Source organism: Mustela erminea, unplaced genomic scaffold (assembly GCF_009829155.1).
Source record: "Mustela erminea isolate mMusErm1 unplaced genomic scaffold, mMusErm1.Pri scaffold_48_arrow_ctg1, whole genome shotgun sequence".
Taxonomy (NCBI): Eukaryota; Metazoa; Chordata; class Mammalia; order Carnivora; family Mustelidae; genus Mustela; species Mustela erminea.
In genome coordinates this window covers 21,533-45,170 of record NW_022476408.1, presented here as the reverse complement: position 1 = coordinate 45,170, position 23,638 = coordinate 21,533, and the positions used below count along the sequence as shown (strand labels likewise).

General features: G+C 46.0%; 1 protein-coding gene and 1 long non-coding RNA gene across 2 annotated transcripts; both read right to left on the bottom strand.

The window, feature by feature from the left end:
- Positions 1 to 741: 741 nt before the first annotated feature.
- On the bottom strand, positions 742 to 20,299 carry LOC116584018. The gene is made up of 3 exons (XR_004283013.1): positions 19,906 to 20,299; positions 6,488 to 6,551; positions 742 to 758 (listed from the first exon to the last, which is right to left on the bottom strand). It is a non-coding gene; the product is annotated as an uncharacterized LOC116584018 (long non-coding RNA).
- A 279-nt stretch (positions 20,300 to 20,578) lies between these two features.
- Positions 20,579 to 22,095, bottom strand: LOC116584020 (glycine-rich protein DOT1-like; the record flags this gene model as incomplete). The annotated part of the gene is made up of 4 exons (XM_032332006.1): positions 20,579 to 20,684; positions 20,773 to 20,855; positions 20,932 to 21,103; positions 21,166 to 22,095. Coding segments are annotated over 4 exons (1,286 nt in total), but the record flags the coding sequence as incomplete, so codon positions are not given.
- Between the last annotated feature and the right edge of the window lie 1,543 nt (positions 22,096 to 23,638).

Sequence of the window (23,638 nt, the reverse complement as noted above, 5' to 3'; positions counted from 1 at the left end):
AGATCGAGAACAGAAAGATAGCTGGAGAAATGACCAGAGAGAGAGAGATTCAACAGCCCACTTCTAAAGAAGACATGGGTGGAAGGGCAGGTGGGTGGAGGGATGGGTGAAGGAGGTGAAGGGAAAGAAGAGTGCACTTCTTCTGCTGAGCACTGAGAAATGTACAGAATTGCGGAGTCATGTTGTACACCTGAAACTCACATTACACTGTTTGCCAATTATGCTTGAACTTAAAAAAAAAGAAAATATGGGGGCGCCTGGCTGGCTCAGTGGGTTAAGCCGCTGCCTTCGGCTCAGGTCATGATCTCAGGGTCCTGGGATTGAGTCCCACATCGGGCTCTCTGCTCTGCAGGGAGCCTGCTTCCTCCTCTCCCTCTCTCTGCCTGCCTGTCTGCCTGCTTGTGATCTCTGTCAAATAAATAAATAAAATCTTTTAAAAAAAAAGAACATATGGATCAAGAAGGCACTTCAACAGAAATTTAAAACTACATCAATCCAGGTGATAATCAAAATTGTCATATTAGAGGGAAATTTGTAGTACTGAATGGACATAAAAATGTCCAGGGACTATAACATATTTTGCTTATTTATGAACGAAAGTATAGAAGGTACATTAATATACTTACAGCGAGGATGGTTCTCCAGAGGTAAATGAGAAAGGCACAAGTTCCCAAGAAGGCAGTTAAAATGAGAAGCTTCCACAGAACTTCAATCCCATGAGGGCCAAGACGGAAATAGTCAGGCAAGGAAAGGACAAGCTGAAATACCATTTGAGACAATGAGGAATCTCAAAGACATTTACTGTGTATCTGTCACAAAAAATCAACTTTACAAACCCTCAATCAGCCTCCAGGAGGTAAGCATACCTCCCAACTAGCTCTTCCTGGAGGAGAAGGAGCACAGAGGCATTTCCAAGGAGCTGGGGCAAACTGTTGGCAGTGATGAGTGTGTTTATCAACTTACCATGATGATGGCTTCCTTGTTGCTTACTTATGTCTAATATCAACAAAAAGTATTCTTTGAAAAGATGTTGTGATCATATATACATTATGACACACTGAAGCTGCAGGCAAAACCTAATAGACAAATCTTAAGAGATTTTATTTTATCTACAAGCACATTGCAATTGTTTTTTCTATAGCTAACAGAACTTGAGAATTTATAAGCCAACATAAAATAAACAAGGTAAGTCAATGTAAACTTAGAATAGGTAAGAAGTCAGTGACTTCTATTGTACATCCATGAAGGACCTGGAAAAACTCCTTTGGACCATTTCCAAAACGTCCAAAATTTATGGACGAATGAGAGAAAGCATGAATAGAATTTGTACTAGAGGTACAAATGAGCACATTATATGGACACATGTTTATAGATCAGGACATAAGTGAGACAGACAGGAGGCTGATCGTTAATATGACATGTGATTATTGCCCAATAAAAATAAATCAGTGTTACTGATTAGTTTCTGAAAACATTGATGTTTTCTTTCAATGCTCACTCTGATTCTGAATCACAAACCCAGATGTCAGATTTCTGAAGTACATAATCAGGTGATCATGTATGTTCTAAGGATATCTGTGAGGTTTAGTATCTCCAAAAAGCCAATGGAAGCAATTCATTTTCCTATTTCTTGGTACTGTAAATCAATCATGCAAGAGCAACTTAAAATTTAACTTTCTAAAGAGGGAAAATATTAACGAATGTATTTATTTACTTGAAAGAGAGAGGGAGAAGGGTAGAGGGAGACTGAGTAGATGAGTGCCAACTGAGCAGGGAGCCCAACCAAGGCTCAATCCCAGGACCCTGGGATCATGACCCAAGCCTAAGCAGACCCTTAACTGCCTGAACCACCCAGGTGCCTGTGAATTCTAAGAATACAAAATTCCTGGATATGAACACCAAGGCTAGGAACACATCACCTTACAAAAACTACATTTAGAAGTATTTCAGGAGAAAAGACATTAACAATGCAATTTATACTAATTCACACCAAGCTTGAATTTTGTGCAAACACACCTCTCTAGAAAGGAGCTCCTGAAATCTAAAACATTTTCCTCTTCAGCCCTCACAGCTGAGGTCAGGAAAATGTGTGCTGGTGGGAAACGTACACTGTCTTGGAATAGCCACTGTCTGGAAGAGAGCAGTAGCTGTCAGCACAATGGTTGGTCATGGGGATCAAATGCACAAAAGACAGAGGCTGTCTTGTCAGGAATGTAAAACACGCCCAGCTGTGGGCACTCAGTACATCTGGCAGCTGTCTGGATGCTGATACCAGTAGCTGAGACTTAACTAGAGGACAGCCAGTGGGGCCAAAAACCATAAGTTCTCCGACAGTGGCCATGAGCAGGAGGAGGTGGGAAATGCAAGAACAGTTCATTTAGGCAAGAGTTCAGAGATGAGGAAGGGTGAGAAAGGTGAACTGATCCATGAGATGTAGCCCAGGTAGAGGGGAATGATTCCAATCCAGACGACCAAGAAATCCCCTCTTCTGAAGACTCAAATGAAACAGAATGGAGTCTACTTTGACTAGAGGTCTTCATGTGGGATGGGTGTGCCTCAATACAAGCAGCCTTCTTGACTACTGACACTTCCGGATCCCTCTTTCATAATCTGGTGCAAGCAGATCTAAAGAAGTCTACTTATTTCCAGGGGTGTTCCCTAACTGTTGGCTGACTCTCTCTTTCTCCTGGGGGTACAGGGTTTACTTTTCCATGACAGAGTGAAATATTCATGCTGGGAACCACGTATTTCTTTATATTTGGACAATCCTAAGGACATCCAGAACTTTCTTATTTTGGGAAAATCAATACTCTGCACATACTTTGTCAAAGAAAGGACAACAACTCATTCACTTCCTGATCACATCACGCCTAGTGATTTTCCTGTGGCATATATCCCAGCAGGTTGCGGTCTATTAGTGTCTTCTGGGATTCTCAGGTCTCCATGGACCTGGTGGTACACACGGTCCCTGGGAACAGCCTCCAAGACAAGAAGGAAAGGGCTGATTCAAAAGTTGCTAAAAGTCAACCAACCAAGAAGCAGAGCAAAAAGGACATTTCACTTCTTAACACTCTAGTCCCAACACCAATGCGTAAGATACCCATGGCTGTCAAACTTTACAAATATAAACAATGCGCTGACACAAAAACAAACTAAACAGAAGCTGGACCCTGAATATACGAGGCTTGCAGTACGATCTTCAACAGGATTCCAGGGGGCAATCTAACACCCCTAGCTCCTACTAAATTAGAGTTTCTGACATTTTCAAAGACAATTTTAAAGAGACATAATGTACATATCACAAAGCCCCCTATTTAGGACAAAGAGCTCAATGGCTTTTCCTATCTTCACAAATCCTTCCTCTTGACACTATAAACCTGGTGCCTTCAGGTTTCCATCCTACCAAGCTGTGCTTCGTGGACCAAGCAGCACAGACAGGACACAAAATATGAGGGAAATGGCTGTGCCCACAACCCTTTCAGGTTGACCCTGAAACCTGCCCTGTGGTGTCCAGTCGTCAGGAAGAACTCTCGTTCTTCTGAAGTTACCATGAAGAACCCCATGAAAAAGCTGTGGTTAAATAACCCAGTCGAAGGAAGACACCACTAGCAGCTCATGGGCACCCAAGTAGCTCAGTCAGATAAGTGACCAAGTCTTGGTTTGGATGAAGTCATGATCTCATGGTCCTGAGGTTGAGGCCCACTTTGGGCTCTGTGCTCACTGCACAGCTGGTTTGGGATTTTCTCTTTCTCACCCTCTCTGCTCTGCCCCCTACACATGAGCCCTTTTTCTCTATTCCTCAAATAAATCATATCAAAAGAAGAAGAGGAATAAGAATAAGAATAAGAATAAGAATAAGAATAAGAATAAGAATGAGAATGAGAATGAGAATGAGAATGAGAATGAGAAGGAGAAGGAGAAGGAGAAGGAGAAGGAGAAGAAGGAAGACACGAGTGAAGTGTCACATTTACTCACATTTGGGTTTGGGGAACTGGGACACTGGAGCAAGACAAGCCAGAAGAGCAGCCTTTGCACCATCATGTCCTGGTCCTTTTAAGGGGCACTGTGGGCCCAGGGAGGAAGTGGAGATGGTTGGGGGGCAGGGGAGGGTGAGGTGGGGGTGTTCGGAAGGGGTGGGGAGGGGCAGGGTGGTAATTAGGGATGGGAATAGGGAAGAAATAGAGGGTAGGATGGGGAAGGTGTTGGTCAGGAGAAGAAGGGGTCAGGGACAGTGTCAGGCAGTGTCAGGGTCAGATTAAGTACTCAAGGGGAAGTAGCACAGTTCAGAAAGGTCAGGAGGTCAGCAGGTTAGTAAAGGACAAGGTCAGCAGGACACATTAGCAGGTAAAGTGAACTCTCAGGAGCAGTTGGTGTTGAGAATCCATCCTCCACCAAGCCTTCCGGGGTTGGAACGTTTCCTTAGCAACCTAGAAACATTCTAATCTCTCCACCAATCCCCTGCCTTTGCCCCTAGTAGCTCAACATGGATGCCACAGGTGACCTCATTGGTACAAAGCCCCTTCCCACCTGATACCCCAACACGTGCCATCCCAACGACAGATCCTCTCTGGATCTTTAGCCATCCTTCTTGTTTGCTTGCTCCAACCCAGGTCCCTGTTCCCTCTTCTGGGCGCTCTCTGCTTCCCTTCCAAACTCCCGTCTGAGAGCCACTGGCTGAACAATGTAGAAAGCAAAGGAGAACCAAACTGCAACAACAAGCAAGTACACAACCAGAGTAGGAGGTTCGAGCCCTCTCTCAGCAACTCAATGCAGACAGAACATCCACAAGATGTAGATCTTAATGGCAAACCATCTGAATCCCATAGCTGTCTCCATACATCTGTCCACATCCACATCCACTGATTTTAGGCACATAGGAGACCATTACAAAAATGTGCCCAATTTACTTTAGCCATAAGTGAAATTTCAATTTTGTTTCAGATGCATTAATTCAGGCAACTACAGAGCATCTTGTGGTAATATAATGTGCTAGAAATCACTGATAAAAAGTGAACTAGAAATTCCCATATGTTTAGAAATTGAGAAGTACCTCTATCAATGGAACAGGAGTAAAGAAATAGAAAAAAGAGGGGCTCCTGGTGGCTCAGGTCATGATCAGGTCCTGGGATCAATCCCCACATCGGGCTCTGTTCTCAGCAGGGAGCCTGCTTGCCCCTCACTCTCTGCCTGCCTCTCTGCCAACTTGTGATCTCTCTCTCTCTCTCTGTGTCAAATAAGTAAATAAAATCTTAAATAAAAAAGAAATAGAAAAGGAAAAGAGCAACACTGGAACTGGATGATACGAGGATGATACAACTGAAATCAAATATGTCTTCTGGGCTGGAATATACTCCGGTATTAGTCTGAGAAGACTTAATGGTCTCAAAATCATCCCCAATTGGCTGAGACATTGGAACACCTCCGACAGAGTAGATCTGTCACTTCTCTTTGTGACCCTCCTACCCACTAGCTTTGGCTTTACATGAGGAACCTTTACAGGGAAACAATCCAATCAGACTCTCATGTCATCTTCTGGGACCTCCAGGAATGAGAGCATTTTAAGAGAAGACTTTCACCAGCTTCTCCCCTGGCGGATCCAGGACAACACCCAGAGAGCTGGCAGCTCCATCTGTGCTGGGTGGGGACAGCCAAGCAGGTGGGCAGGGCCAGGGACCCAGGAGACTAGACAAACCCCTTGTTATCCTCTCTCCTGGGGCCTGTCCTGAGCTGAACTTCCTAAACTGTGTCTCCCTAGGACTCTCAAATGTTTCCTCAACTCCTTCTGGCCCAAGACAGCTGATTGTCAGTGCTCTACAAACCACCACTTTATTACTGTGTAAATTTCTTGTAGTACTACTTAAATAGAACAACAGCTTGTTTTTTCTAATTAACATATAATGTAGTTTTCGTTTCAGGGGTAGTCTGTGATTCATCAGTCTCACACAGTTCAAGCACTCACCAAAGCACATACCCTCTCCAATGCCCATTCCCCAGCCACCCCATCCTTCCCACCCACTTCCACTCCTGCCACCCTCAGTTACTACAACATCTTAAACATACACATACAGAAACCATAAAAAACAAGCCAACAACAAAACAAGGATAACAAAACAAAGTATTCAATTCTGCTTAGATGTCGCTGTCCACCTCAAGAGCCCCAGAGTTGGGCTGCCCTGGTTGTAGAAGGAGACCAGCTATGGAAGGGGTGGAGTCAGACTAGCCCAAAAGTGAACAGGAGAGAGGCCCAACCTGTAAGGGGGGCCAGGGACTTCCATGGAAGATGGCCAGAGTCACCTTGATTAGAACTGGAACCGGGAGCAGGGAAAGAAGCAGGGAACAGAGTTTGGGGGCCTCAAATAGGTGAGATCAATCATGGAGTTGAGGAGGTGTCCCCAAAGCCAGTGTCAGCCTCCCATCTATGAAACCCTTTGTAGCCCCTGGAGACAAGACGGGAGCCTAGAGTTTGAGATCCAGCTGTCCTGCTTACCTGCTGTTTGGCAGGGTGCTCATTTCCTTCAGTGGGCCAAGAGTGTCCATGCCCGTGTCCATAACTGTGTGGAGGACAAGAAAAAGTCAGTTGTTGAGAACACACAGACATTGGCGTCATCACCTCCATGGGCTCAGTGTCTTTGGAGATCCAGTGCCTCATGTCTCACCCCTGTTAATGGCAGCCCAGGTGACAACCACAGGTCCCTCCTGTTTCAGGCCTGTGCTATGCCCTGCCCTTTGCCCACATCAGCATTCCGGCACCAGATGGCAGGAGGACCCCATGAACTGTGGGGAGAGCTCTGGGTCCCTGGCAATACTGAGAGATTCCTGGACCGTGGGAAAGGTGATCAAGTGAGGGATTATACAGGACTGGGCAACTGAGCTCCAGGGCACCCTGGAAGGAATGGGGAATTGGGCACCTGTGGAAAGGGCTGGAGGCATCGTACAAGATTCCTGGGTCCCCACAGGGCAGATCCCTCCTACACTCCTGCTGGTGCTGGCAGGGATCTGGAAGCAACAGCAGCACCAGCAGCAGAAGTAGCAGCAGATCAATGGGATGCTGGATGGACCTGGGAAGAATGGTCTGGCAGGTAAGTGGAATCACCAGGCTGGGATGCCCTTGGCCTCCTCCTCCTTCCCCAGCCACCTCTCAACCTCTGACCCTGACTTCACCTTCCAGCAGGGCGTGGGAAAGCCAAGCAGAGGTGGACACCCGCGGCCAAGGAAGGGTCCCTCCCCAGAGCTCTGTGTCCTTGTTTCTGAACAGACAGAAGGAGTCACCCGGGGCCCCTGGAACAGGGAGGGAGAATCTGGCCCCAGAGCCCTCTCTGATGGGGCCTGGGGAGAATCCTGGAGGGACTGAATGTAGCACTGGTTCGTAGTCTAAAAAGTCTATGTTTATTAAGGAAATGGAAAAAACAAGTTGCCAGTTGAGCCTCTGGAAGAGAACAGGACCAGTTTCCATTCTTCCAATTTCTACTCTTTGCCTGGAAAATTACTTCACCTCTCCAAACCTCTGTGTCCTTCTCTGTGATGTGGGGACAGCACGGCTTCATTCCTCAGGGCATGGATGCAAAGATTCATCGAGATCCGTTATACAAAGCTGGTTTAAACTGATACTCATACCTATAACTATCCTCATTTTTTCTTAAAGATTGAACTTATTTTTTCTCAACATTATGCTAAATAAGCTTTATATTTACTTTCTTAAAAAGATTTTATTATTTGAGAGACAGTGAGCACAAGTCATGGGCAGACGCAGAGGGAGAGGGAGAGGCAGCCTCCTCGCTGAGCAGGGAGGATGCAGGGCTCAGTCTCAGGACCCTGAGAACAGGATGCCAGTTAAAGGCAGATGCTTAACTGACTGAGCCACCCAGTCACGGAGGGCCCCTGAGAAGGAGCCCCCAGGGCTGCAGCAGTGGGAACAGCCCCAATCCCAATCCCTAGCGGGAGACATACATCCCCAGCGCCAGGATATCCTCCAGCCCTGGGAACTCCATCTTAGCAGTGCCTGCTTCCCCCCACCCCGGGTGGCCCCAGAGTCCAGCCTGTGCCAGTCCCTGCCTGCCCCCAGCCCTTCCTGCCATTCCACCCCCTCCGCTCCATGCAGGTACCTAGTCATGCTCTTCTTGTGGCCCATGGTCAAGGATGGACTGTACCCCCGCCCACCCTCCAAAAGCCAAAACCAGCGCTGCTTGGAGGAGTAACGCCATAGGTGGAGTCCTCGTGGTCCGTCCCTCTCCCTTCACAGCCCAGGACCTCAGCCCTACCTAGGCCACTGGGCCTCGAGCACCCTCCACTGCTGCCACCGCCTTCACTGCTGCCCCTTGAGCCTCCACAGCTGCCAGTCTCCTGAGACCAGCTCCCACCTGTGCTGCCTCCACTGAGTGCATTTCAGGGAGTGTGTGCTCCTTGGGGGCGTGCGGGCCTGCTGGTGACCTAGTGGCCCAGCGAGGTGGAGCGTGTGATTCCGGCAAGTGGCGATGGGCTCCAGACCCTGCAAGTCTGCCTTAAGGGGCTGTAGCGGGGACCCAGTCCAGAAGCCATTCCCAGGGAAGCAGTTCCCCACACTGAGGCTTGCAACTGCCAGTGCTGCTTGCTATGCCTCCAGGCTTGGAGTGCCCTGGGAGCCAGCGGGCCTCTTTCTTTTGGCCCCAGTTCCCCTGCTTCCTTCTGCTCTTCTGCCACCAGGAGCTTTGGAGCAGCCTCTCCTAAAATCCTGGCCTCCTGCCCATACCCCAGGCCAAAGCCCCTTCCCAGGCTTCTGAGGCAGGAGAGAACTGTGCTAACAAAATAAAGACAGCAGTGCATACCCTGGAAAGATGAATCCACACGTGACAACACAGAGACCAAAGGCTTAATTACACGTGCTCCATCAGACACTGTCCAGACACCAGTGACCTGTGTGTGGGGGAGTCATTCACAATCTCTCTCCTGCCTGGGACTACTGATATTAATGATGGCATGCCATGTTCTTTTGAGGAATTGTGTAACTTTCTGAATGAGTCAAGTGACAAACAGTACAGTCAGCAGTGTTATACTACATATTCTCAGCCCATTTTCAGGGCTCAGAGGGTTAAGCATCCCACTCCCGAATCTGGCTCACTTCATGATCTCAGGGTCCTGGGATGGAGCCTTCAGTCTGGCTCCTGGCTCAGTGCAGAGTGTACTTGACATTCTTACTCTCTCTCTCTACCCTCCCCATGCCCCCGATGGAGACTCTCAGATAAACAAATATCCTTAAAAGGATAAATAAACCTTTAAAACAAACAAACACACAAAAACAAAAACAAAACCCTCCTTACCTAAAATGGAAGGAGGGAACCATGGGGACGAAGACACCACCCACAAAAAGGCCCTCCTGAAAGAGCCAAAGAGAAAATGAGAGCCAAAGGACTGCAGCATGCATCATTTAGGGATCCACTATTACCTGAAGTTCTACTGAACTCAGTTAGTGCTGACAACTTCCTCAAGTAGCTGCCGTTTACCAAAAGAGCTTTTACTAATCTTGGAATTTCTTCAGCATTGACAGAAGCACAGGAGAAACCTATGCCACATGAGGAATGCACTCCAACCTCCCATCCCAGTAACTGACAGGATACACTGACAAGTTAGCTGGCCTGGTCTCAGGATGCGGCAGGCAACTAAGGAAAGGTTGACTAGCCTGTCCACGAAGGTTCCACCTTTAATTCTCCCCAACCCCAGGAGCTAAATGGCAGAGGCTTCAGAAATAACCTACAGAAGTAACTACCCCTTGCCCCCAAAAGAAAGGAGCATGCACGCTGCCCAAAAAGGCAAAGGTGTACCTCAACACTGTCTAGAACGAGTTTCTCATCACTGTGTAGTTTCACATTCTGCTCTGATTTCTCAAAACACTTGCCACTGGCCACAATTATTTCACTTTTCTGTTTACTTGCTGATTTTCTCTTCTTCTCCACAGTATTCCAAAAGCAATGAGAACAAGGACATTGTCTGTTTTTCCACCACTAGACTCCAGAGCCCATTTGGTGGTGTGCTCCAGAAAAACCTGTCACATAAGAACAACTACCCAGGTAATTTACTGGAAGGTTACCAAGTAGACAGAAGATCAAGTCAGTACCAATAAATCACTAAGTCCAATGTAATAGAAAATACAAACAAAATTACCACCATTTTGGGATAAGGGCGATCTTAGAAGCCAAAAGATTGGGTAAATTAGATGGCTCAGAAGACATGTAGTTTTTTCCATGTATTTCATGGAGAAGGCTTATTAAAGACAAACATTACAGTAAAACCCATGTGCCCTAAGGAGCAAAAACCACTGTGGTGGATGACCCCAAACCACAGGGAAGAAGCCTGGCTCTACTCCAGGTTAGCTACACCCCTGCCCTGTTTTGGGGGAGTTGTACTTTTTTCTTTTTCAATCTGAAACTCATTACCTCAGGGAGATGCACTTTTGAGGCAAGATTAGAACTTTCATGTCTCGCTAAGGATGAATGTTTACCCCCAAAACTTCTAAAGTACTTCATGACTATCCAAGGGCTATTGAGTTGTTAGGCTACCGGAATCTGAGGAGAGAAACGTCCAAACTTACAGCTTCAAAAAATGAGGGAGTTCCAGAAGAAAGGAAATGTTTTACAAACAATACAGTGTACCAACTTCTCATTCAATATCCTGAGTACCAACATTTTCCTTTTAAGACATAATTTTATGACACATCTAAAGTAAATTCCTCACTTCTCCCTGCAAAAGCTCTACAAACTTCTCAAGGAGATGGTGTGCAAATAAACATGAGTTGACCCTAGTATCCCAATAAAATCGGGCACTGAAGAATAGAAAAGTTCTAAATCCATGGGTATTACCCAACACCAAATTTTACCAACTTTCGAGTGAGTGTCATGTAAGCAGTAGCTGAGGGTTCAAATGCGGCACTATGATCAAAGAGGCACTAATCATCTCCTGCTGCAGCAGTATCTTGGCCATCTTTACTTCCAAAAAAGACATGATTGGATTCAGAGAAGCAGCAAGACCGAAGCAAAGTACATGGAATCTACCACCGAGTCTAAGAAGTTACTCTGCTCAACACTTAAGAACGTCCACTTCACAAAAGGGTTAAGTAAAGTTGTTAATTTGCAGGGGTGGCTCATCCTAAAAGCCGATGGCATCATCCTTCAAGACACTGGCAAACCCTACTTTATCCGTCTCCTCTTATCACAGAGGAAAGGGACAGAGTTTCCTCTCCACCCACAGCCACCTTCAATATACACCCCTTTATTTCCTCTGTTGAAAGGCTTAGGGTAGAGTTCTCTCAGCATGGTGAGGAGGCAACCTTCCTGGCCGGGAGCAGGTGGCCCCTCCAGGCTCTTAAGTTGTATCACAGAACAAACAGGAGACAACCACAGGATAGGATGGAAAGCTTCCCAAACTGGTTTGTGGTGATGCTTGCACAAGTCTTTAAAACAACTGAAATTCAATGAATCGTGCACTTACCATGAGTGACTTCGACAAGATGGAAATCATACCTCCATCAAATTACACAATAATCATCAGCCAGGGGCAGACTGCGATGACACAGTAAGAAAAAGGAGTGTATCCAAGACCCAAAGAGACCCTCCATTTGACTGACACACCCAATATACATCTCTGTTGCTCCCTGAACCTCCGAGGATCCTGTTCAGTATTTCCTCCTGCTTCCCTTCACATGTTCCTCTGGCGCATCTGACCTCCTTCCCATTCTGCTCCAGAGCAGACCTTATGAATCCCTTCCACGAATCCACCTGGAGTATTCAACACATAAAGTACACCTGGCAATAACAATGAAAAGTTGGCAGGTGATCTTGTAGAAATCGATTCCTTTTTTCAGAAGAAATGGGAAGGAAAAGGAGGCATTTCGAATTGACTCCCCTAGAGTCTCTAATCTCCCAGACTTCTCTAATCTCCCACACAGCACCTTATTTATCCCTGTCTCTGAGGCTGTAAAACTTGACTCTGCTCATCCTAGTGCCTTTCTAACCAACTCCTTCCCCACCCCTCACCAATATCTTGACCAGTACCTTTCACCTCCTAGGAATTTCATAAATGCTCTTTGGGGAAGTTATTATTCTCCTCACCCAATTAAGTGACACCTGTTCTATCCTCAAAGGGTAAATACAGTTCTGTGTCCTACTGGACCTACCACTCATCAAACTCTGACTTCCTTCCTAGACTGGTCGATTATGGCAATAAAGACCAAAATGATGAACAAACTCCAAAATGACCAAAGGTTAGACCACCGGTGAGGCTGTTGTCATAATACGAATATGAAATACCAGCTCAGAGCAATAAAACCTAACTTCTACACCAGCCAACAGGTTAATGAATCCCTTTTAAGATTTTTTTAAAGATTATTTATTTATTTATTTGACAGAGAGAGAGATCACAAGTAGGCAGAGAGGCAGGCAGAGAGAGAGGAAGGGAAGCAGGGCCCCCTCCTGGGCAGAGAGCCCCATGTGGGACTCAATCCCAGGACCCTGAGATTGTGACCTGAGCCGAAGGCAGTGGCTTAACCCACTGAGCTACCCAGGCGCTCCCCCCCTTTTAATATTTTTAAAAGCTATTCTAAAATCCCAAATTCTTACCTCATCCTCAGCATCCAAACCCAACAAGTTTTCTACTGTCATCAATACCAATATGCAAGACAGAAAGTATGAAATCTTTGCAGTACCAAAAAAGAATTACAAGAAAAAGACCCAGGAAGATCACAGAGCAGTAACTAGGATGGCAAGGAAATTAACCAACTGTTTCTATACCTCATGACACCTGGATGAAGACCTGTTGAAAGTCCCCTTCCCACAGGAATCCCATTTCTAGCCTAAGAAAGCCCAAATGGGGTCTGCTTTCCAATTAAAGATGGCTTTAAGAATGTTTCTCCAACACCTAAACACTGACAATAACCAAGTGGTGAAAAAATAATGAATACTGTTATGCTGAAAATAAATAAATTAATTTTTAAAAAAAGATGAAACAAAAAGGCCACAGAAAGTTGGCGCCACTTTTCAGAGTGTTAAGTCCTCTGATCTTGGAAATCTGAGTTCAAATCCCACTCAAGCAGAGACCTCAAAAAATTACACGAAAACCCTTAAAGAGAAGAGAGAAGTATCCCGTTCCTAAAACAGTCTGACTTCAGTAATCTCCTAGATTCGTTAAAAATCGGAATGTCACTCTCAACATCTGTAACTCTGGAACAAACTTCGAACATTTCTATGGCTTTTAAAATCAAAATCTCTCACGTGCTTCCAAAATTTGGTAAATCAGATTTTTTGTAAGAAACATGTAGAATCTGAAATGCATTTCATTAGAAGATAATTATTCCCTGCAATACATCAGTATAAACTTGAATTTGGTTTTGGTTTTCACTGGTAAATTTCTCAAGTTCTTAGGAGTTTCCTAGCCATTTACTTGAACATCATCTAAGGGAACATTCAAAGCAAAACCACAATAAAGAGGTTTGGCCTCTGCGGGATTCTACATGTAAAAAAAAAAAAAAATCAGGACACATAAATTAAACACAATCACACTGCTTTAAATGACATTTCTAAATTTTCATGCCATTTGATGGAACTCCCTGTTTCAGAGAGCAAAACAAAATCTACTCAGCTCCCAGTAAGTCCTTTTTCTTTTCTTTTCTTTTTAAAAAAGATTTTATTTATCAGACAGAGATCACAAGTAGGCAGAGAGGCAGGCAGAGAGAGAGGATGAAGCTGGCTCCCTGCTGAGCAGAGAGCCCAATGCACGGATGGATCCCAGGACTCCAGGACCATGACCCAAGCTGTGCAAGGCAGCATAGTCCAGGCCCAGATGTTACGGGTGTCAGTGGGGGCGCCCTGTCCACTCCCCAGTCCCTGTTTCGGTCCCTGGAAAGAGTGGGTGGGTGGTGGCCCAAGCCATGGTTCCAGCCCAGGATTCCTAGGAAATTGCTATGGCTCACCAGCGACTGTGTTTTGCTGTTTCTCCCCACTTTTCCATGCTCCGGGTCCCCACTCCTCACTCCTCCTAATGCCAAAAGGACCGGCGAACCTGCCACAGACAAAGGCTTTTGGGATTGGAGCGTCTCCACCTTCAGAAGCTGCGCTGAAGCGTTAAAATGCAGTATCTGCAATGTGAGGGAAGCCACCTCCACCAGATACTTGAAGATCTGGGTTAGCTTTGGCAGAAGGACTTTTGTTGCTTAAGGTGTGGGAGAGGGTGGAGCGCTATCCTTGAGGCCCTCTTTCCAACTTGTTGATGATGGCTTTTGTGCATTTGGGGGTGGTTGATGTGTGGTTTTGGTTGTGTGTAGTTTGTGTGTATTTCCCCGCCACCGCCTCTCCCTGTCCCTGGATCTGCGTTTTAGCAGCACGTGCCTCCCCACACCCCAGATGGCCCTGGAGCCTAGCAGTCACTAGCCCACAGCAAGCCCCCAGCCCTCCCTCCCCTTCCACCCCCTCAGGTCTGAGCAGGTGCCTGGTCAGTGATATGCTGTATCCCCAAGACCCACCCCCGCCCCAAGCGGGAAGTGGCACTGCTGGGAGGAGAAACACAGTCCCCCTCCCTTCCCAGAGCCCTTCCATGGCCCGACCTCAGCTGGACCTCAGCCCCTGGGCCTCAAGCTCCCAGGCCACCTCCGCTTGCACCACTGCAGCTGCCAGTCTCCCTGCCAATCTCCCTCCAACCTGCACCACCTTCTCCAAGTGACTGATGAGGGGCAGGGCCAGGCGCTGTGCTGAGGCGTGCAGTGGCATGGCATGGCATGGCGTGGTGTGCTGTGGCATGTGCCAAGCTGTCGGTGCACCTGCCTAAGTGGGTGTGCTCGCTCGGGGCTCTCGGGACTGCTGGTGATCCGGGGGCCCAGTGAGGAGGAGCCTGGGAGCCCCACAAGCAGTGATGGGCTCTGGACCCCTCGTGTCCCCCTTACGGGGCTGCATTTTCAGTGCCTGAGTTTTGTGATCATGGGTCTTTTAAGTATGAGTTTGCCTGAGTATGTATGAGTTTTGTGATTATGTCAAATTTCTTCCTAAATCATTTAAGGTTTGATGTTTTTTGTAACTGGGATTGTTCTTAATCTCTTAATCTCATTTTTGCGCTGCTCAATTTTGGTGAATAAGACTACAACTTGTCTTGAGTACTGATCCTGCATCGTGGAACTATGCTGGACATACTGAGGTCTAATGGAATTTTTGTGGATTAATTATTTTCTATAGAAGAATTTTATACAAGAATTTTTTTCTATAGTATCTTCTGAAAATAGAGACATTTTCACTTCTTCCACTCTTATTCATACTCCTATTATTTCGTTTTCTTGCTAAATACCCAAGATAGAATTTTCAATAAAATGCTGAATAAAAGTGGCAATTGCAGGCTTTTTTTCTTGTTCCTGACCTTAGGGAGGAACAGTCTAGCCTTTTACCATTAAATATGTAAGTGTGGTTTTCATATACAGCTTTTTATTACGTTAAGAAAATTCTCTTTTATTCAGTTGACAGATTATTATCACCAAATGGTGTTGACATTTAACCACTTTTTTCTTCTATATCTATGGAGGTAATCATGTGGTTTACCCTTTATTATATTAATATGGTATATTAATTAAATTGATTAAATATCATTTTATTATTTATTTATTTATTTATTTAAGAGAGAGAGAGAGAGAGGATGAGTGAGGGAACACAAGCAGGGGAAGTTGGAGAGGGAGAAACAGGCCCTCTGCCGAGCTGGGAGCCTTATGCAGGGCTTGATCCCAAGACCCTGGGATCATGACCTGAGCTGAAGGCAGATGCCCAATGATTGAGTCACCCAGGTGCCCCTAAATATCACATTTTGAGCAAACTTTGCATACCTGAGATAAATCCTCTTTGGCCATAGCATTTTATGTGTTGCTGAATTCAGTTTACTAGCATTAGTATTGAAGATTTTTGTGTCTACACTTCTAAGAGATATTGGTCTATAATTTCATTTTCTTGTGTTATCTTTACGTGGTTTTGGGATCTGGCTAATACTGACTCTCACAGAATGAATGTGAAGTGTTCTCTCCACTTCTACTTTTTGAATGATTTTTGAATCTTCCTTAAATGTTTTCACAGAATTCACCAATGTGCCATATGGTCCCAGATTTTTCTTTACGGAAAGTTTTTGGATTACCTGTTCGATTATTTTACTTGTTTAAGTTCTATTCAGATTGTCTACTTTGGGGTTAAGATTAAGGAATTTGAGTCTTTCTAGGAACCTGCCAAATTTCTTTAGTTTTCTAATTTATTAGCATGCAATTGTTCCTCGTATTGCAATTTAATTCTTTTTATTTCTATAAGGCTAATAGGAATGCCTCTCTTTCATTCCAGATTTTTTCATAATTTGGTATTTTATCTTGTTTTTGTAAGAATAGCCAAAAATTTGTCAATTGCTTATCTCTTAAAGAATTAGCTTTTGGGGCACCTGGGTGGCTCAGTGGGTTAAAGCCTCTGCCTTTGGCTCAGGTCATGATCTCAGGGTCCTGGGATCAAGCCCCTCATCAGGCTCTCTGCTCAGCAGGGAGCCTGCTTCCCTTCCTCTCTCTCTGCTTGCCTCCTGCCTACTTGTGATCTGTCTCTGCCAAACAAATAATAAAATAAAATCTTTGTTTAAAAAAAGAATTAGCTTTTGTATATATTGATTTTCTCTGTTGTGTCTTATTTCATTTACATCTGATCTCATCTTTCAAAATTTCTTTCCTTTTGCTTGCCTTTTAACTCATTCTTCCTTTATTGTTTTTATTTTTATTTCTTTATTTGAGAGACTGAAAGAGTGAGTGAGAAGGGAAGAGCAGAGGGACAAAAGCAGTCCTCGCTGAGTACAGAGGCCAACACGGGGCTCGAGCCCACAACCCTGAGATCATGACCTGAGCCAAAACCAAGAATTGGTCACCTAACCAGCTGAGCCACCTATAAGCCCCTAATTTGTTTTTCATTTTGTCATTTCTTAAGATGATAGGTTAGTAAAGTAACACCTTCTTCCTTTTTAAGTATATGTTTATAATCCTAAGTTTCCCTCAAAAAAAAAAAAAAACTTAACTGTATCCCATAAGACTTTGTATTTTTATTTTCACTTTCAAGAGTTGAGCAATTGACAGATTTTTGGCTTTCATTCATCTCAAGGTATTTTCTAACTTCTACTGTGATTTCTTTTTTTGACTCGTGTCTCATTTAGGAGTGTGTTATTTATTTTCCACATATTTGTGAATCTTCTGTTTCCTTTTGTGAATGACTTTTATTTTATTGCATGGAGTTAGAGACCATACATTGAGTGACTTTAGTTCTTCAACATGTATACTACATTTATAGGTCTTTTGGTTTTTCAGACTGGATAATCTCAATTGATCTCTATTTATATTCCCTGATTATTTCATCTATCACTACCATTGAGCCCATCTGGAGAATATTTTGTTTCAGTTATAATGCAACTTTCATTTCATTCTGTTCTAGTTTTATTTTTAGTATATTCTTGATTTGGTGTGGCACCATTCTTGTACTTCCAGTGTATTCTTTTTTTTAAGAGTTTATTTATTTATTTGACAGACAGAGATTACAAGTAGGCAGAGGGGCAGGCAGAAAGAGAGAGAGGAGGAAGCAGGTTCCCTGCTGAGCAGAGAGCCCAGTGCTGGGCTAGATCCCAGGACCCTGGGATCATGACCTGAGCCAAAGGCAGAGGCTTTAACCCACTAAGCCACCCAGGCACCCCGGTGTATTCTTTAAACATGGTTTTTCTTCAGTTCTTTAACATATGGATACATAAGAATGACAGTTTTTGCCCACATCTTTATCCACTCAACCTATATCTGGAGTTCTTGGGAAATGACTTTAATTGATTGTATGTTGTTTTTTGTTTTCCTAGTGTACAGATAGCTATAATGCCCTTTTGCTGGAGTATTGTGCAATTTCTTGAGAAAATTAAGGTTTAAATTATATAATGTGGTAACTATAGAAAGTAGATCCTCCCCCTGGGTTTTGAAAGGTAGCCTAAACATCAAGGCCAGATCTCCTGAGACTACATTTCACTCTGTTTCCTCCCCCTACATACACATATTTGCACATTTCATCTGACTGTATTTTAATTATTAAACTGGGTAGTGGAAAGCATATGTCTATTTACTTGTTTATTTATTTACTGCTGTTTAATTTTGATGTTATTTTCTAATTATACAATGATTCTCTTTTAGCTGCTACTCCATGGAGTGTGCATCAAGAATGCAACAAAATTCTATTGGCTTTCTTACCACAAATGTTGTTTTTCATTTCACAAATGAAATGTGAAATTTTCACAAATGTAGGCTTTCATTTGACTAGAGCTCCCCAATACACTCAAATCAAGAAAGATTATTAAATACATAGAAAAATGGGGATTCAAATTGTGTCATGCTTTCTGCCTATGCATAATAGACATGTGATGTAAAACAGATATCGAGACAAAAGAATTAGCTTGGTTTTTAATCGTTGCACCTAAACACTGTCAGACTGCAGACAAATCAATCATTATGTTCTTATTTGTAAACCGGGAATAACATCAGCTCTACTTAATACTTTAATATTTATGCATTTTTACATCAACTGTTACATATTTCTACATAAACGTTATAAAATGCATTTTATTGAGATAAAATGTGTATATTTTCTCGTGTACCTACCTAGTTACTATATAATAGATAGGGTTAAAAATTACTTTCCCAAGGTTACATTCTCTTAAATTCTATATTTGAAAGTCAACCTTTTCATTTTGTTTTTTTTTTCCATATGAAACTATGCAAATTTATTACAAATATGTTCTTAGCTCTATTCACAATGCCCCAAACTGGAAAACTACATATATATACAAGTATATGCATACATAAACACATATGTATATATATACATGTATACACAATGGGATACTGTGGTTTTTTTTAAATTTCTTATTTATTTTCAACATAACAATATTCATTATTTTTGCACCAAACCCAGGGCTCCATGCAATCCATGCACTCTCTAAAACCCACCACCTGGTTCCCCCAACCTCCCACCCCCCGCCCCTTCAAACCCCTCAGATTGTTTTTCAAAGTCCATAGGCTCTCATGGTTCAACTCCCCTTCCAATTTCCCCCAACTCCCTTCTCCTCTCTATCTCCCCATGTCCTGCATGCTATTTGTTATGCTCCACAAATACGTGAAACCATATGATAATTGCCCCTCTCTGCTTGACTTATTTCACTCAGCATAATCTCTTCCAGTCCCTTCCATGTTGCTACAAAAGTTGGGTATTCGTCCTTTCTGATGGAGGCATAATACTCCATAGTGTATATGGACCACATCTTCCTTATCCATTCACCCGTTGAAGGGCATCTTGCTTCTTTTCACAGTTTGGCGACCGTGGCCATTGCTGCTATAAACATTGGGGTACAGATGGCCCTTCTTTTCACTCCATCTGTACCTTTAGGGTAAATACCCAGGAGTGCAATGGCCGGGTCATAGGGAAGTTCTATTTTTAATTTCTTGAGGAATCTCCACACTGTTCTCCAAAGAGGCTGCACCAACTTGCATTCCCACCAACAGTGGAAGAGGGTTCCCCTTTCTCCACATCTCCAACACATGTTGTTTCCTGTCTTGCTAATTTTGGCCATTCTAACTGGTGTAAGGTGATATATCTCAATGTGGTTTTAATTTGAATCTCCCTGAGGGCTAGTGAGGATGAACATTTTTTCATGTGTCTGATGCCCATTTATATGTCTTCATTGGAGATGTGTCTGCTTTGCACCCAACATGAAATACACACAACCAAAACCACACATCAACCACCCGAAAATGCAAAAAAGCCCTCCTCAACAAGTTGGAAAGAGGACCTCAAGGATAGCCCTCCACCCTCTCCCACACCTTAAGCAACAAAAGTCCTTCCACCAAAGCTAACCCAGATCTTCAAGTACCTGGTGGAGGTGCCTTCCCTCGCATCGCAGATGCTGCCTATCAAGGCTTCAGCTCAGCTTCTGAAGGTGCAGATGCTCTAACCCCAGAAGCCTTTCTCTGCAGCAGGTTCCCTGGACTTTCTGGCCTTCTGAGGAGTGAGGAGTGGGGGAAAGGGGAGGGAAGAGACAGGGATCCGGTTAAAAAGGAGGAGAAACAGCAAAATACAGGCACTGGTGAGCCCTCGCAATTTCCCAGGCATCCAGTGCTGCAAACTTGGCTCGGAGACCAACCACCCACCCACCCATTCCAGGGACCAAAACAGGGACCAGGAGTGCACGGGGCGCCCCCATGCGCACCCCACAACCTCTGGGCCCAGACCATGCTGCCTCCCACAGGCAGCGGAGATGGCAGCGGCCTGAGAGAGGCCAAGGCCGCCATAGGGAGAGGCTGACTTGTGGACTGCAGCGTGGGGCTGGGGGAGGGGGGTGTGGCAGGGGAGACACTGGCCGAATCTGGAGGGAGCGTGTAGAGGCAGCCAGAGGCCTGTGGCGGGGAATGGGCCAGCTCCTTCCCTCTCCCCTCCCAGGCTGGTTCCCTCCCTTCCTCCCTACCTGGGTAAATCTCGCATTGCCTGGGAGGAATGGCCATGGCGGTGGCAGCGGCGGAGGGCCACTGAGGAGCTGCCAGGGCTGCTGCACTCAGAGCCGCCAGCCTCCAGCGGGAGCGACGGCGTCCACTGCTGCCGCAGCCTCCCCCAGCCCCAGGATCTCCATTTTAGCAGCGCGGGCCTCCCTCCGCCCTGGGTAGCCACGGAAACTTGTCGTCGCCAGCTCCCTCTAGCCCCCAGCCCTCCCTCCCCTTCCACCCTCTCAGCTCAGAGCAGGTACCTGGTCGGGCTCTCCTTATCGCACAAGGACAACGGTGGGCTCTACCCCCGCACGCCCCCCTCCCAAAGCCCAAAGTGGCGCCACTGGAAGGAAAATGCCGTCCACGAAGTCCTCCCAAACCGGCCCCCCTCCCTTCTCGGCGCCAGTCCTCAGCCCTACCTCTGCCCTTCCTCAGTTGCTGGCCCTAGAGCTCCCGCGGCCCCCGCTTGCGCAGCCCCCGCCGCCGCTCCGCCGCCGCCATCTGCGTTGCTGCCATCTGCGCCGCAGCCGACGCCGCTATCTGCTCCACCGCTGCTACCGCCGCCGCCGCCACCGCCGCCGCCGCCGGAGCCTTGGACGCCCAAGAGGTTGCCGCTTGTGCAGCCCAGCTGTCTGCGCCAGTGCTGCTTGCACCGCTAACACCGTCGTCTGTGTCGCCGCCCCTTCCGCCGCCAACACTGCCTGCGCCGCCGCCGATGCCGCTTGTTCCGTCGAAGCCACCACCGTCTGCACCGCCGCTTGCGCCGCCGAAGCCGCTGTCTGCACCGTCGCTGCTACCGCCGCCGCTGAAGCCGCCGCCGTCTGCACCGTCGCCGTTGTCTGCGCCGAGGCCGCTTGCACCGTTGACGCCGTCGTGGGCGCCATTGCTGGTTCGGCCGCTGAAATCGTCTGCGCCGCCACCGACGCCGCTTGTGCCGCCGCTGAAGCCGCTGCCACTGCTATCCCCGCCGACGCCTCCGCTTATGCCGCTGCCGCCACCGCTTGAGCCCTGGACGCCTTCGGAGCCGAAGCCGCTTGTGCAGCCGAAGGCATCTGCCCCTACGCCGCTTGGCGCCCTCAACGCCACTGTCTGCGGCGCCACTGCTTCCGCCGCCGAGGCCGCTTGCGCCCCTGACGCTGCCGCTTCCGCCGCCGCCACCGTCTGCCCCGCCAGCGGCGTCAGCCCCCATAGCGGCGATGGCGCAGCCGGGGCATCGGCGGCGGCGTAAGCGGCGTCTGAGGCGGTGCAGAGGGCGTTGGCCGGAGAAGAGGCGGCGGCGCAGTCGGCGGCGTCGCCAAACAGGCGGGGACGGCGTTGGCCTCGGCGGCGCAAGCGGCCTGGGCTGTACAAGCGGCGTCGGGATTCAAGTGGCGGCGGCGGCGCAGACGGCGGCGGCGAAGCGGCGGCGGTGGCGGCGCAGACAGTAGCGGCGGCGGCAGAGTCGGCGGCCCAGTCGGTAACAGCGGCGGTGCAGACAGCGGCGTTGGCGGCGCTAGCGGTGGCGGTGCAGACGGCGGTGGCTTTGGTGGCCGCGGCTTTGGCGGCGGCGGCGGCGGCGGCGGAAGCAGCGGCGGCGCAGATGACTGCGTTGGCGGTTCAGGCGGCCTCGGGGCAGACAGCGGCAGCGGTGCAGAAACAGCAAAACACAGGCACTGGTGCGCCCTCGCCATTGTGGACAAGTATGAAAGTTGTAAAATAGTCTCTTAAAAATTCCTCTTGTAAGTAAGTTTATTTACTTGAATATTCAATTCTTATTTATTTATTTATTTATTTGACAGAGAGAGAGAGATCACAAGTAGGCAGAGAGGCAGGCAGAGAGAGAGAGAGAGGAAGGGAAACAGGCTCCCTGCTGAGCAGAGAGCCTGATGCGGGGCTGGATCCCAGGGTCCTGGGATCATGACCTGAGCCTAAGGCAGAGATTTTAATCCACTGAGCCACACAGGTGCCCCTGAATACTCAATTCTTATTACAATTTAAACTTTACAGAAATGATTTGATTATCATTACACAAGTTACTAAAAGACTATGTGAAAAAAATATCTGAAGAAAATACAACATATTTTGGAAACACATTTTTTTAAAGAATTTATTTTATTTATTTGACAGGGAGAGAGAGTAAGAGATCACAAGTAGGCAGAGAGAGAGGAGGAAGCGGGCTCCCTGCAGGGAGCCCGATACGGGGCTCAATCCCAGGACCCTGAGATCATGACCGGAGCCAAAGGCAGAGGCTTAACCCACTGAGCCACCCAGGTGCCCCGCAAACACATTTTTTGAAGGAATTTTTCAGGATTGACCCTGGGATGATGAATTGGGATATTTTGTAAATTACATCACTTTCAATAATTTGGGTTGCACCTAAGAGTCTAAATTTTGCAGTAATGTTTATGTAACATACTGTGACTTATCTCTTTGTCAAACCATTTTCAAGATTTGGTATTAAGCATACAAGCTTATGCTACTTGGGTTTAAAACATACTTAATCCTATTCTAAAAATTATTTTATTATTCTATTTTATTATTTTTATTTATTTATTTATTTATTATTTTATTATTTATTTCTTTACTTTTTACAGCTAATGGGGTGGGGTGGGGCTGACTTATGGCAATCCTCATTTTACTGGACCCAGAGTTTAAAGGACTTTTCAAGTTTCTAAAGCCATTATTTAGCAGAAACAGACTTTTACACCAAGTCAATATAACCCTTGAACTCTTAAATGTTCAGTAGAATTGTTAGTTCTTGAAACCATACGTTCTTCATTTTTTTTCCCTAAAACTTTCCCATACATGAGTTTTTCAATCATTATTTGTCTTTTTGCAGAATAGTATGTTTACAAATAATCATGCCAGGAAGGATAAATGGGCAATAATACATCTTACAAATCCTTTTATGTTTTTATAATATTATTCTATCTTTTCCATTTGAAGAGATACTTTATTATTACAATAATACCAACATTGAATCCTACTATTGGTATAATAACAGGCAATTGACCTGCCTGAAATCAGTCTTCATCTACAAATGATAAAACTGATATCCATCTAATCCATAGGATTGCTTTAAGAATTTAATTATAGGGGCACCTGGGTGGCTCATTGGGTTAAAGCCTCTGCCTCCCGCTCAGGTCA